This window comes from Falco cherrug, chromosome 11 (assembly GCF_023634085.1).
Source record: "Falco cherrug isolate bFalChe1 chromosome 11, bFalChe1.pri, whole genome shotgun sequence".
Lineage (NCBI taxonomy): Eukaryota > Metazoa > Chordata > Aves > Falconiformes > Falconidae > Falco > Falco cherrug.
The window spans coordinates 4535767-4549842 of record NC_073707.1 but is presented as its reverse complement, the minus strand read 5'-3'; the positions used below and the strand labels follow the sequence as shown (position 1 = coordinate 4549842).

The 14076-nt window shown below is 48.6% G+C and overlaps 1 protein-coding gene across 2 annotated transcripts in view; it reads left to right on the top strand.

Moving 5' to 3' along the window:
* The first annotated feature begins 1589 nt into the window (after positions 1-1589).
* The window catches only part of LOC129737071 (hydrocephalus-inducing protein homolog), a 28525-nt gene continuing 16038 nt past the window's right edge, over positions 1590-14076 (top strand). Inside the window, exons 1-4 of one of the 2 annotated variants that reach the window (XR_008734490.1) lie at positions 1590-1721; positions 3607-3749; positions 8970-9094; positions 11671-11895. Coding sequence is in view for 1 of the 2 variants with exons in the window: in XM_055723870.1 (XP_055579845.1) it covers positions 1714-1721; positions 8970-9094; positions 11671-11895 (358 nt within the window). In the remaining variant the exon portion in view is untranslated. The remainder of the gene's footprint in view (positions 1722-3606; positions 3750-8969; positions 9095-11670; positions 11896-14076) is intronic. The other variant, XM_055723870.1, reaches the window with a different exon arrangement.

The following is a 14076-nucleotide window of genomic DNA, read 5'->3' as shown; positions in this document are numbered from 1 at the left end:
TTTTCACTGTAGCCATACATTATTTTCAGGCAATGCCAGCTCAGTCTGTGAGGTTTGTGAAATTCATTACTGGTGCTCGGTGGAGACTGAATTAATGCTCATTGGTTAATATGAAATACGACAGGACGGTGAGTTACTGCATTAGTGAAATGAAGTACTTTACAATTCAGTGCAGCCCTGTTAGATGCTTTGTAGTGCCCAGAAGCTTGCTGCTTCAACAATTGCAAGAATATCAAATGAGTTAAAAGCACCGGGGCAAAAATCAGGGCAGCGAGTGACTGATGAGAAGCAGAGCTTTGATCAGCTCATCGATAAGAGCCTGCTGGGGGCAATGGCTCCTGGCCCTGGGGCAACAGTTTCCCCACTGATTTCAGTGGGGGCAAGGTGGTACTTGCAGCGCAGCGATGCCCGCCATCCATCTGGAGTCTGATCTGCTCATCCCTACAGTAAAATGCTTTTGGTAATTTGATTTGCCTTCCTGCTGCTAAATGCCAGGCAGCCCGGATGGGGGGGGATTGCCTGGCTCTTTTCTGAACAAGCCAGTGGCTGGGAATGCACAGCCGGCTTTGCTCTGGGGGGGTGTCTGAGTGTCTCCTGTGTGCAGCTCCCGATGCCGCCTGCCTCAGGTGGGTGTGCTAACCAGGCACGCCGTCACTTACTCCTCTAGAACAGACCTTACAGAGGGGTTCGATTAAGGCATCAGCCAAAGCTGTCTCTGTGTCCGCTGGGGCTGGGGTGAGATGTAAAGGGAAACTGAGATTAGGCAGAGGAAGAACTCTCTTGAATTGTAGTGCAAAGCTTGCATAGGCTGCTGAGGGCAGGGGTGGAATTGTTAGTGCTTTGAAGTACCTGTGAAACATCTTGAGGAACACTTTGGGTGCAGAGCTGAGCCGGTTCTGGTGTGGGGAGATGGATCAGGTGGCTTTTGAAGGGTGCGTGTCCCCAGCCTTGGTCCTATAACACTGTGGGAAGGGGTGAGAAATACAGCTGTACCCTACACTCACCTGGCATCGCAGCAATTACCGTGTCTAGCTTGTGAAGTATTTCCCCAGCGACTGACCGTTGATCACGTATGTGGTGAAGTCCTTTTGAAAACGTACCTGAGCATCCCCTGCCAAGCTTCAACGAGGTCGCCGTGTTGCTGGCATTGGAGTTAGTGCTGTGGCACAGCTGGGTTCTCAGTGGCGCTTCCAATAGTCTGCGGTGGCGATTGAAGCAGGTTCCATTAGTGCTTTGATCCCTTGTGTGAAGTGACTCTGTTTTGGTGCCTCGGAATCAAAGCATCAGGTAATTGTGGTGTTGCCAGCTTGCTGCGAAAGCAGGTGAATCTAGTGGGGTTGTTTCTTCTTTGCAATTAACAACCCTGTGCAAGTCATGCTACTGGAATGAAAGGTCATGAAGGTAAAATGTACTATTATTACGTTATTGAATGCTACTGCCACAGTCCTAGAAAACAGCAGTTTTTCTTCTGCCATGAGGATGGTGCTAAATGCATTGTGCTGAGATTGTTTCTTTCCCTGCAGGATTATTTCCACGAGCTCATCTGCATCACAGAAAGGGACAAGCTTATTGTGCCGATCTGAGCTATAGGTGCCCGAGCTATCCTGGACTTCCCTGACCAACTGAACTTCTCAGCCTGTCCCTTGAAGTACAGCACCCAGAAAACACTGCTGGTTCACAACATTGGTACAGGAGGCCCGCTACTGCATCAGCATGCAGAGGTAGGGAGCTCATCTTCTTTTGTGCAAAACAGTGTTGTGTGATAATATAGTTGGGAAACAGCAACAAAAAGGAACTGGAGCACCTGAGCTGCCGTGGCTGGAGATGGGCAGGGCACGTGGGTTTTGCTGTTGGTTATAGTGTGTTAAGCATGATGCAACCTCTGATAAAACTCTGCAAGTTGCAGAGTGGAGTTTTATAGCGCAACAGTGTCTTCAGTGCAGAGTCGTGCAAGACTGATTCTGTTAGATTGCAAGAGCAAATGTAGGAAGGTGGCTTGACTGCCCTTGGGCTGTATAAGATCCTGCGTGGCAGACGACAGCTCTAGTTCCTGCAGACCAAGGGCAGTGTTAAGAAATGGGCAAGCTCTGAGCTGGTGGAAGAGACATTTAAGAATTTATCGGTAGCTTTGTCTAGAGTAGCAAGTGCAATCAGAGATCATAGATCAAAGCAATTGTTATCGAGACCCTGAGAAAAACAGGGTGTGGTCCAGAACCTGGTTTTCCAGTAGGTTTGATCTGGTCCCTGGGATGCAATATTCTTCAGCAGAATGAGCTTGTAAGCGGAGATGAGCTGGCAGTGGCTTCAAAGCTGCACTACAGCCCCAAAGAGGAATGCCTTACAGCGGGGGCACAGGCCAAAGTTGCAGCAAATACCTGGTGCATGGGTTGGGAGCCTCTTGTAGAGCTTTCTCTCTCTCAGATCTCCTGGAATGTGCTCTAGCACTTTGTAGTAGCTACCAGCAACCTCCTTGATCCTCAGCACCTTCTGAAATGGGTATGTAGCCCTGTTGGCCAAATATACGCATTCCTTGGGAGGCCACAAGCATGTGGTATTTTGGCAGTCTCCTGGCCAAGTGCCTGACGTGTGCGGTGTTGTGGGCAGGCTGTACTGTTCCTGTTGGTCTCAGAAGACAGTCACTGGTTTTCCAGTTTGCTGAACTGGAGAGGGTAGTGCGTTTTTGACACTGCACCTGCAAGGAATCCAGTTCAGCTGGCTGGTAGTTAGCTTGGAGTTATTTGGTCCCAGAGGTCTTGGTGTAGGAGCTGAGGTCCAGAATGCAGCAAAGACCTGCTGTCTGCCTTAGTGCACCTGAGTTGCTTCAGTTTCTTCCCCAGGAAAACAGGGGTCAAGAGAAAGCTCTTTCCTCTGTCTCCTGGGAAACGTGAGGGTCCAAGAGGTTCCTACCAAAGCCTGGCAAGGCTATGGAGGCAGGCTTCCAGGATGCTATTCAAGCAGGCTGCTGATTTTCACTGTGGAAGTATGTAGGCAGGACCTTGTAAATCCCTGTACAGCTTCCCTCTGGGATTTCCAGATCAAGTAGTCACCACCAAAACAGATACCCAGTCGTGTCTGGCATCTCTTGGTAGCGTCCTTGCCAGCTGTTCTGTTGAGTGATACAGCGTGTGTTGAATCCTGCTTGATACGGATTTTATGCTGAACTTCAGCAATTAAATTTTTCAGTCCTGATTTGCAACAAAGAGATGAGAAGCGTTACAAAAGCTTTATTTCATACGACACAAAAAAGTAGAATTCTGAATAGCTGGATTGCGTGTGTGCAGAGATCAAAAGCTGGTAAGATTTCCCATGTCAGCTGAAGGCATCAGTCATTTCGTTATGAACTTTTGAAAGCCAGTTTGAAATTTCAAACTGATGATTTAAATCTTTGAATATAAGCAGCGTTTTATTCTAATGAAGTCGCCTCCACTTTCATTCAGATTTCTTTTTAAATACTCTGAAGTTCCTGTGTTTCTGCTCTTTTTATTTTTTTGCTTTGTGTTCAGCAAAATGTCATAATGGATTCTTCATTAGGAACTTTCTTAGAGGTTGAGTTCCTCCAATGCCTGTCTGTCTACCATCTGCTTGTATATATGCACAAATGTGTAGGAAATACGAGAAATTTGGGGACTATGTGAAATGGAATTGGGCTGATTGAGAAGATAAACGCAGAATAACTTCGGAAGGGACCTCTGGAGATCATCTGAGCAAACATGGCGCTGAAAGCAAGACCAGTGTCAAAGTTCAATCAGGTGTGTACACAACACGAAAAGTAAGAACAGGTAATACCAGCCTTGCTCTGTCCTCCTCCAGGCTGTGCAAAGCCCTTTATCCCAGCATCCCCCTGTATGTCCTGTGCTGCAGCCTCTAAGCTCCCTTTCTGTAGAAAGGCTTTTGTGCCCACCAGCCCGTACTGCCGGGGATTCTTCCACCCCAAATACAGGTGTTTGCATTTCCCATCCCTCGGCTGCATGCAGTTCTGCTGTGTCCCAGTGAATGGCAGCCCAGCCCTCCAGTATCTTGACTGTAGTGCCCCAAGCTTGTATCCTCCACTCAGAATCCAAGTGTTCCCCCCTCTTGACCAGGTCAGCATGTCCCCTTGCAGCCTGAGAGCAGTACCCCCACGTTCTTTCTCCCTGTGCGATGAGGCCATGGTGTGCCAGGAGCGGTTCTTCCAGCCAGTGCTGGGGACTGCACTGTGTGACAGTGGGTTCCCTGCTGCTTGTGCTGTGAGAAGTTGCTCAGGTACCTGCCCCAAGGTCCCAGGTGAGCTCAGTGGCTCCAGCAACCCCAGCAGAAAAGTGGCCTCCCAGCTGGCATGACAGGTAGGTTGGAGAGTCAGAGCAGTACACTGCTCCACAGGCGAGTAGATCATTAGCTGGCAGTTGTCTTTGAACAACTCTATTTACAGAGGCTTTCATGGGAGAGACCGTTTTCCTCCTGCTGCCAGGGGATTGATTTCCCTGCGATCGAGGCTATAACCAAGGCTGCATCATCACCAACAAGAGGGGTAGTTTTTAGTTTAACGTCATGAATTCTTTGGAATGACTCCCGTAATAACTTGCTGATTAATCATAGTCACAAACACTTAAACCTGTGCTTTGGAAAAATTAATGAGTTATGCTCCCTGTCCTGGAGACCTTAAAGTGTGGATATGAGACACAGTATTTAAGAGTGATGGCATAGGTGGTAGGGGAAAGGAGTGCCAGCCTTACAGACTTAAATTCAGGACTGTTTTAGTCTCTTCTTATTTAGCAGAGAACTTAAGCAGCTTGAACGTGTGCTTAGGTTTTGCTGAGTAAGGATGTAGCGTTGTGTTAAAGCCAATACTAATATCACATAATAGCTTTGTGTGTTGCTACATATAAGCATGCATGCATGGGAGAGGGGCAGGAGGCTTAGCGGAGTAGAAGGGAATCAGAGATCGAAGTTTATAGACCATCAGCTGACCTCTGTGTCCTCGGCACAACTGAAACTTCTGTCTTATGGCCTGAGCAAATTCAGGCTCTTGCCCCTTTGCAAGCCAGCTGCAGGTGCCACTGTTTCCTAGTCCTGTGTGCTGCTCCTGTCACTTCTCTCTGCCTCCTTTCTCAAGATTCCCTTCACTATGGAATCAAGCATAACCTACCTGCCACCTTCAGTGCATTTCCCAGCCCATCTCCAATGCTAACCTTTCCTCTTGGTCAGTTCTGAGAGCTCTGCTCTTGCATGGAATCGCTTCACGATGACATTCCTTGCCTCTTACTCCTTTATCTAAGGGCTTTTTCTGTGGTGTGTTTCGCTGCAAGGCAGAGCTCTCAAGTGAATCCACGGGGCCAATTCAGCATCGTTCTACTGTTGCTTGTTCAGAGCTCTCCCTTGCTGTGGTATCTACCAGAAAACATGGCCCTGTTTTGACCCCTGTTTCATAAAGGGGGAAAACCCCCCCCAACACCAAAGCACTCCCCATTATGCAGCTTGGCTTTGTGCCTGCCCTCCCTGTGCATGTCCATACCCAGCTCTTCCCTGCACAGCTTAGTAATAAAAAATAGTACTAGTATAAATATAGAAAGTCTCTTCCTGTCATTCTCATTGTTAAGGCTGGATAACGAGTTTCTTCTCCATGGCATTCAGGGAGATAAATGTCATTCCAGTAAATTTCAGTTGAAAATGGTGTCTGGAACCAGATTCAGCACAGCACTGCCTTTTCCTGACGTTACAGACCTTGTGCTATGCTGTGCTATGGGGTCAGAGAGAATCCGTCTGAGAAGATACATTAAGGAATGTCCCATCAGGCTCTGAAAGCTCAGGAAATGATGCTACAAGGTGCTGTGCTAGGAGCCCCCTGTAGTACCCATATACAACATCGAGGTGTGGGATTGGAGAGTTGCCACAGGATGTACAAGGACAGGACAACAGAGCCGAGGTGCAGGGAAAGAGGGAAAGAGAGAGCTTGTGAGATGCTGCTGACTCTGTGCAGGATGTTTCTGGTACAGGGGTGGAGTCTTGGATGCTTTGACCTAACAGACTGTGTTTACTGGAATGGTTACGGTGCTTGACTTTGGCTTTTATACCATTACTAAAAAATAATGTATGCCAAGATTAAATGACCTTTAGTTTTTTTCCTGCAATAGGCCTTAGCTGACAGATGAGGCAATGCAATCACTGGTAATTTTACTGTCTGTCTTGGGGTTGGAGGCAACTTGTAATGAAATAAATTCTCAGAAACTCGCATGATTTTGTAATGCAAATTAAGACACCAGTGGACTAAAAATTTCTTGGGTTTTAGAAGAGAAGCATACCACGGGACTTGAAGTATGTTGCAGCCTCCGTGCACACTGCACTGACTAAAATGTATGGTTGCAGGAGAGAAGGCAGAGTGGTGGTTGGAGAGCCTGAGCCACAGAACTGTCAGCTTTGTTCACTTGTCAGTTGTGTTTCTGACTTGTCAGGAGTATTTTGCTGGTGGTGTCCTCATGGGACTTAACTTTTGCCCAGCTGTCAGGATGGGGAGCTGATGCCTGGTGAAAGCAAGCAAGATGTAAATGTCAGAACAGATCTGTATGAAATTGCTTACTAGTCTGGTGTTGCTCCCTTTCTGCAGGGCAGTAACGGGCAAGATCTCAGCAGGTTCTGGTGGGAAGGTCTCCCTCAGGCTGGTGCGGCTAGATGAGTTTATACAAGCTGGGGATTGCAAGGCACCATTGGGAGATCTGGACCTGTGACAGTTTAGATGTTGTACAACAAAGCAAACATACAAATGGACATAGTTAAAAAGGATGTCAGAAAAGAAGCTGTTAAAAAACCTCCAAACCTTATCTTTCCTGTTTTTTCAGGAGCAGTAGTGATTCTCTAACAGGACAAGAATTATCTTAAAGAACAGCTCACAATTAATGGAGAGAAGGACAGAGTTTAGCCTGCCAGCTTCATCTCTTGGCAGTGGTTTTCATTTGTCAGAGACGTTTCCTTAGCATCTCTTATCTGTAGGCTGCAGGGAACAGCTTAGTGATGTGGACTGAAATTCAGAGTTCAGTTTAAGCATGGAGCTTACATCCCTCTGGGTCTTGGAGAACCAGGTTTACGTGATGGATATGAAGCTCCTGCGACAGCAGTAACAAAGTTGTCCCATGGGTACAGCGTGGGGTGGGAGGCAGGAGGTGGCAGTGTCTGACTTGTGCTCTGTTTCTCAGTCCTGAGAATGAGTCCTGACCTTGGTGGGATCCTCTTCTCTGGTAATTTGAAGATGGGAAAATACCTTCTTTCTTAGGCATCCCCTGAAGTCATCCTCGGGAGTGTTATTCCCATCCCAGCTATCTGAGGGCAGGGGTATGCAGACATGGGGACAGAGTAGGAAGGGGACGGGATGGGAGGTAGTGCTGAAGTGTGGCCCTTAACCAGCAGCTTTTCTGTTTTGGCAATGTTTCTGGTTTAAAAAAAAAAAAAAAAAAAAAAGGGTGGGGGGAATTTTTCTGTGCCTTTCCCCCAGCAGGCGGTGATGCCAGCCAAGCACCATCAGAGCCTTGCCCAGTATAAGCAGGCACAACCCCCAGTGCAGGTGTAGGGCCATGTAGAGCAGTCTGGTTCTGAGGCTGGCGGCGCCTTGGCTTTCCTCCTCCCTCCCAGGTGTCTCAGGTCCAGTATGTAAACAATGCAGGCCCAGTGCTTCTCCATTAGTCACTGCCGATGTTCTTGCTGTTGTCATGGGAGCAGGTCAGGCCCCTAATTGCAGCAATATCTCCTTAATGAGCAGGAGCTCCAGCAATTTCATCAGCTGTCACTGCTTCCATGAATGAAGCTCAGCTCATGCATGGCTCCAGTTTTTCTCATTATTTTTGTGTGCTGCATTCCCTAATCACTGTAAAACTCTCCAGAAGGTGTTTCTGAGGTGACAAATTGACCACCAGCAAAGCACTAAAGCCAGTAACTTTTGTTTTCTAAGTGGGGCTGTACAGGAGCCACAAAGCTCAGCTGCTGTTGTGCAGAAGCATGTTGCATCTGACTTTTCCCTAAGCGTTAAAAGACTGAATTATATGTCTGTCAACCGAGAGCTGTTTACCTGGCCACAAATCATAATTGCTTGTGTTAAATCCAAAGTACACCAACACCTTTTCATAATTATTTCCAACACATTGCACAGAATTCCTCCAGTGGGCCAAGCAAACAGTTACCAAGCTTGGATTACAACCCGGAGCCCCAGATTGCATCGCCTGTGAATACACCGAAAACCTCCTGTTAAACTTGCCTCAATATGCTCCTGTTGATGGTGCTTCATTTAGCTAGAGATTTAATTGTTCAGGCTGTAAATGGGATACTCCTTTTGTGTCTTGTTTCCTTGTTATTGTATCACTCTAATGTGCCTTTGCACTCGATTTTTCTTTGCTTAGAGCAGCTTTCACTAAAACGCTGATAAAATGTGCTCTTTCTTAGGCAAAACCAGGATGCTTTCAAGGTAAAAAAAAAAAAAGAAAAAAAAAGAAAGATGAATTCTGCAAATTAAACTCCAGTTATTCTCTGGTCTTCAAGAAGAAATTATCTTCTCCCTGTCTGATTTCCGAGCTGCAATCTCACTGGGACAAGCATTGCCTTGACATTTATATCTCTTGAGGTGTATAGGTGGCAGGAAAAGACAGATTCCTGAGGAAGTCCCTGTCAAGCTGTGCATGCAAATAACCCTCACCATCTCCGTGCTCTTCAAAAACCCTCCTCTGATCGTATCGCTAGCAGTCAGACTCTTGAGCCTTGCTGCAGAAAACTCGATGCAGGGTATGGGGGAGACGAGGTTATTTTATAGCATAGGATGTTCTGAGGGCTGGAGCTCTTCAGGAGTCGAGTCGGTGGCTCAGTTTCTGATGCTGTCTGTTCTCTTTTTCTTCTGCTGACTGTGGTTTGTTTGCTTCTTGCTTGCGCAGGTGAGCTGGAGTGAACGAGACAGCCAAAGGAGCATAGTCCCCAAATCTCCCACAATAATCCTGATGTGCCTCTCTGTGTTGCAGCCCTTTCTCTGTCGATCCCTCTGCTGGGACTCTTGGGATTGGTGATGCCGTGCAAGTAACAGTGGACTTCCACCCACAGAAGACGGGTGATTATTCCAGACCCCTGACAGTTCACTACGACACAGGTAAGTGCTGGACACTGCATGGTGCCCACGCTCTGCATCCTTCAAAGCAGAACATTAAACTTGCTTTGCAGACTCCTTCTAAACCCTTTTCTTTTGAAACCTCTGCATGTTTTGGTGCTTCAAGTGAGCAGGTAAGGGGCAAAGGCTGAGTGTGCCCTTGTTCTGTGTGGCTTCGTGCTGGTCTCTCCCTGGGGGACGCTGGTGTCAGCTGGGAGCATAAGTGTGTCTGTGTCCCCGGTTCCTCTCCAGGAGAGCAGCAGTAGGGGATGCTTAGCAAAGCATGTAGAACAGGCAGTGCATATGCTTTCTGCCTCGTGGGCCCTGGAGTTAGCATTTTTTCTGTGCTAGAGGCTTTATTCTCATCTTTGTTTAATCACTTCTGATGGTTTTACCTTCCAAGCCTTTGTCCAGTTGCTTTGTGGGTTTGTAGCTATGAGCTTCTGTAGGCTCCTATGGCAGTACGTTCCAAAGGAAGGAATATTCATTCCTTGGGAAAGTGCTACTACTACACTTCTGTAATTTCTGACTAATACTATTTCAGGCCCTTGGGTTCCTGTTTTATGACAAATGGTGACAAATTTTCCCTTGTTCACATTTTCCCAGGCCATTCGTGCTTTTACAAACCTACCTATCTCTTCTGTGATTTCTAGGTTGAGGAATCCTGTTCAGTCTTCATATGGAAGCTGCTCTGTACTTTGGAGAAGGGCAGAAAGAATGATTAAATGTCAAAGGCTTCGGCTTGGTTTTTAAGATCAGAACTATACTCATTATTTCAAGACCCACGTGGCCATGGGTTTAGACAGTGAGATCATGATAGTTTTTGTGGAGTTTATTTTGCAGTAGTTTGTTGTCTCGTAGAGCATGAGGTCATGTTTTTATGAACCGGAGCTGTGCATGCTTGAAGCACTGTGCATGTCTCCCATTTCTTGGGTCCTGCTTCCTCTGCTTGCCAGCGTACACCGAGGATTCAGTGGAGGGGGAAGGCAGTGCTTATAAAGCACACCTGCCTCTGTAACGCTTCTGAACCTCGGTTATTTTTGTATGCTAAGTTGTCTGTTATAGAAAGCAGGCTGTCCAGTCATTGGAAACGTTGCTGTTTCTCGCAACATAACTCATCTCTGGCCACAAATCCCTCCCACTCCTCCTCTGCTCCCTTAAGAGCAGAGAAGTTGAGGTTATACAGGCACGAAGGCTGAACTCTCCATGTGTGGAGATGAAGGAATGGCTCTAGAGATCTGTTTGAAGGGTGAGTCGTTCCCCAACCTCCCTCCAAGAGAGGGGGGGCTCTTTTTGCCGGCACGACTGTGATTCTGCTGGATTGTGTCTGGCTTAGGGTTTAAGGAGTCCATCCAGTAGGCAGCCAGCTATCCCCCTGTGCTGTTGCATGGCAGCCTTGGAAAGGCAGGTCCATCCCCTGGCTGCCTTGCTGTAACCCGTGCAGCGAGGAGAAGCCTCTGCCTCGGCAGGGGGATGCTCTCCAGGGGTGGCCAGGTCGCTGCCCTTCTCAGCTGGGGCTGGCTCTGAGGCTTTAAACACGCTCCACAGAAGTGCCATTTCGATGGAGGATGTCTCATGTTTGTGGTTTGCTCCTCACCTGGGAGACCCTCACCTGCAACAGGCAGAGTAGGCTCGGCGCTCAAGTTTGAGCTTAGTTGACTCCCGGGAGTTGCTTGGTTGGGAAGAATGAAGGTTTGGAAGCTCTTGGCAATGAGGGCGCTTTGGTGGGGGTTACTTCTGGAGGGTGAAGTGCTGGCAGGTGCTCCAGCAAGACTCCAGGCGTTAATTGACTGCCATGCATAGCCAGTGGCTCTCTCCTCTTCAGCTCGGTCTGAGGTGGAAAGCAAAGGTGTGCTCGCTCGGGTTGTGGGACAGCTTGGGAATACTCGGTGTAGACTTGCACGCTCAGGCATAGGCACCAGCAGGCTCCAGGCAGAAGAAATGGGCTTGCAGGGCTGTGATGGGCAGGTTGGTGTGGGCTGTGTCCCACCGGTCTCAGTCTGACATCTTCGCAGACCCACAGCAAGTGAGGATGCTGCTGCTCCAAGACAGTGAAGTTCTCATCTGCATCCCATCCTGTCGTGGGCTGTCACTTTGCCTGTTTCTTTTTACCTCCCTTTTCTGCCTGCATGCCCCAGGCATCTTGGCATGTTGGCAACAAGGGATCAGGAGAGACACAACCCTGATGGCATGCTTGCAGGAGACTCTGGGCAAGCCGTGACTGAGGTGGGCCTCCTCGGAGTCACCTGAATGACTTGGATGCAGAATTCCCTGTGACCCGGGTGGGATGGCGACCCAAAGGCTACCTGGGCACATCTGAAAAAGTCTGTTTTTTTAGGTAGTGTCGCCTTAGGGATAAATCTCTACAAGCCCACCCAGAACTAAGGTGCTTTAAGGTGGTGCCCAGGACGTCCCCATGCTGTACACATGCAGCTCTCGGGATGCAATAAATGCATTGATCTGTGGAACTGCTCATACAGCTAAAAGCTGTGACACTTCTGTTCCCTGTGGCTTCCTCCGTTCCTTGTACTCCCGTCAGCAAGGGCGGTGAGCAATATCTCCCTTTTGCTTTGTTCTAGGTGAAGATACTCACACAAGCCTTCATGGGGCGGCTGAAGATGTCAACATCAGGCTAGACACGAACTCCTTGGCAGTTGGGAAGACCTACATCATGCTGTCAAACCACAGATCCGTGGTCATCCACAACCAGAGTAAAATCATAGCCCACTTCCAGTGGAAGGCTTTTGTTACTCAAGAAGAGGAGGATCAGGAGAAGCTGAAGTTCGTTGGGAAGATTCCTTTCAGTAAGACACACTGCCCAGGGGTAAAACTACCGTACGGCCTCAGAGGGATTTTGGTGCTTTTTGGGATGGTATAGGACAAATAAAGCATCCACAATATCAGGGTTTCAGGGTAATGGAGCTCGGTGCTTCCCATTCCAGTTCCATCCACATTCCAGCTGATGTTTTGGGAAGGAAAGGTTGATTGCAATGACTGCATTTCCTCGGAGAGCAAATTCCCATCTGTGGGAGCCCTAAATCAGTGAGGCCAGGTCCCTGGGCTCGCAGGGGTCTGTGAGGCTGAGGAAAGTGTCGGCACTCCTTACCTGGGACGGCATTGAGCGGTAGCACCTAATAGCTGCAGGCAGCGTACCTGTTGTGATATTCACTGCAGTTTCTTCCCCTCCAGCTTTGGTGGGATGGCAACCTTCTTCAGCCTTCCTCTGCAGTAATGCGCAGGGCAGGGTGCTTTGCTGGCCTCGAAAGTTGAGGCCATCCGGCTGTAGGATGCTGAATTGCCTCGCGCTGTCCCGGCTTCCAGCACAATGAGGTATCCCTGCCCCTGCTCCGGGGCTGGGGAGAGTTTGGAGGTGGAGGGTTCTGCAGGGAAGGCAGGGCAGCACAGGGCTTGGAAGTGCCTTTGGGCTTCAGCACCTGTGTCTTCACGGTGCTGAGAGGTGGGGCAGGCTCTCCAAAGGGTGTCTCTGAAGCTTTGAAATTCCGTTTGGGGCAGCAAGGAAATGCTTCTAGCCCAGGGGAAGGCACTGGAAGTGACACTTCAAAGCTGGGGTGATGTAGGGGGTCCTTATGTGACTTTTCAGAGTTGGACGGCTGTAGGTGTATAGGAGTTAGTCTGAACCCACAGCTGATCAGGAAACTGCCTTAAACTGGAGCACTTTTTATGGGCTTCTGAGCAAATAAAGTTCAATGTAATTAGGTCAGAAATGCCTTGAAGGCCAAAACTAGTTTTCCACTGTTCTCTGTTTTTAATTACACAGTGTGTGACTTTGGTGCAAGCTCAGTGTGCTAAAGGAAAAAATCTCATGACCTTCTCTTGGTACTTCCCTGCACCATTCTTTTCGCATCTCTCCGCACCTGCCTGTCTCAGACGGGACCCTGAGTGATCCTCTCTCCCCTCAGAAGCAACCAGCTTTCCCCACAGTTAACGTATTTCCCCAATTTTTTTGCAATGATGCTTGATCTCATGCCAGCTTGTGTTCTCTACTGTGCCCAGGGCACTTTGTTCTTCCTTACTTGCAGTCTTAGGGGTGGTCATAGCTCCGAGGCCACTGTGCTGCTGTTGGAGAAGCGTTTGAGGTCTCAGAGCAGAGAGGACTTTGACAATGGGAGGAGGCAGTGCAGCAGCTTGTGCTTGACTGTCACCCAGAAAGATGTGGATCATCACAAGGTCTACCCAGGGGTTTGTTCTGTCTCCCTCCTGCAGGACTTTCTGGAATGTAGTGGTGGAATTCTTGTCTGTTGATGAAGGCTGAGTTGAGGGTTGCTCATGTCGGTGGCTGGAAGCCCTCCTCATGCACAACGCTGTAGGTCAGCCATGGAGAAACATTTCCCACGACACTCCACGGGGAGCAAGCCAAAGAAAGTATTTTTGGCACCGGTGACAGCATCTGCCGGAGGCTCTGTCTGTGTGCCGCTAGTAACGTCTGTGACTGTGTTTCCTTTCTTACTGTATTGGAATTCAGCTGGGTGGTGACTGCTGTCCTGTTTATAGCATGTTGCCTCGATTTTCTGTGTACGGAGCCTTCCCCTCATCTCCTGCTGGTTCTTGGTGGCCAGGGGACTGGAGCGTGAAGGGGGCACAGCAACGTGCCAGCTGGGAAGCAAGTGCTCTGCAGCAGTGTTCCCTTCTCACCTCTTGGTTGTGAGCTTTCAACGCTGCAATGATCGCTGCTACAACTACCAAGTAGGGAGAGATGACCTGTGTCAAAGCTCTGTGGAGAAGGCCAAAAAGAGGAAAAAGATGAAGTGGTTCAAGGCTGGATGTAAGGGTTTGGATTCAGAGGTGCTGGTGCTGACTTCTTTATTGGCTGATGCTGATGCCAAAACGGCACAGAGTAACAGCTCAGAGACTAATTTTGTCTTTAGGCAGCAAAGGTATTTATTTCGTGCAACGCTGGGGAGCTACTGATTTGCACTGGACAAACTAGCTCCGAAGTTTTCAGTGAAAAGTTGGGTAATTTATAC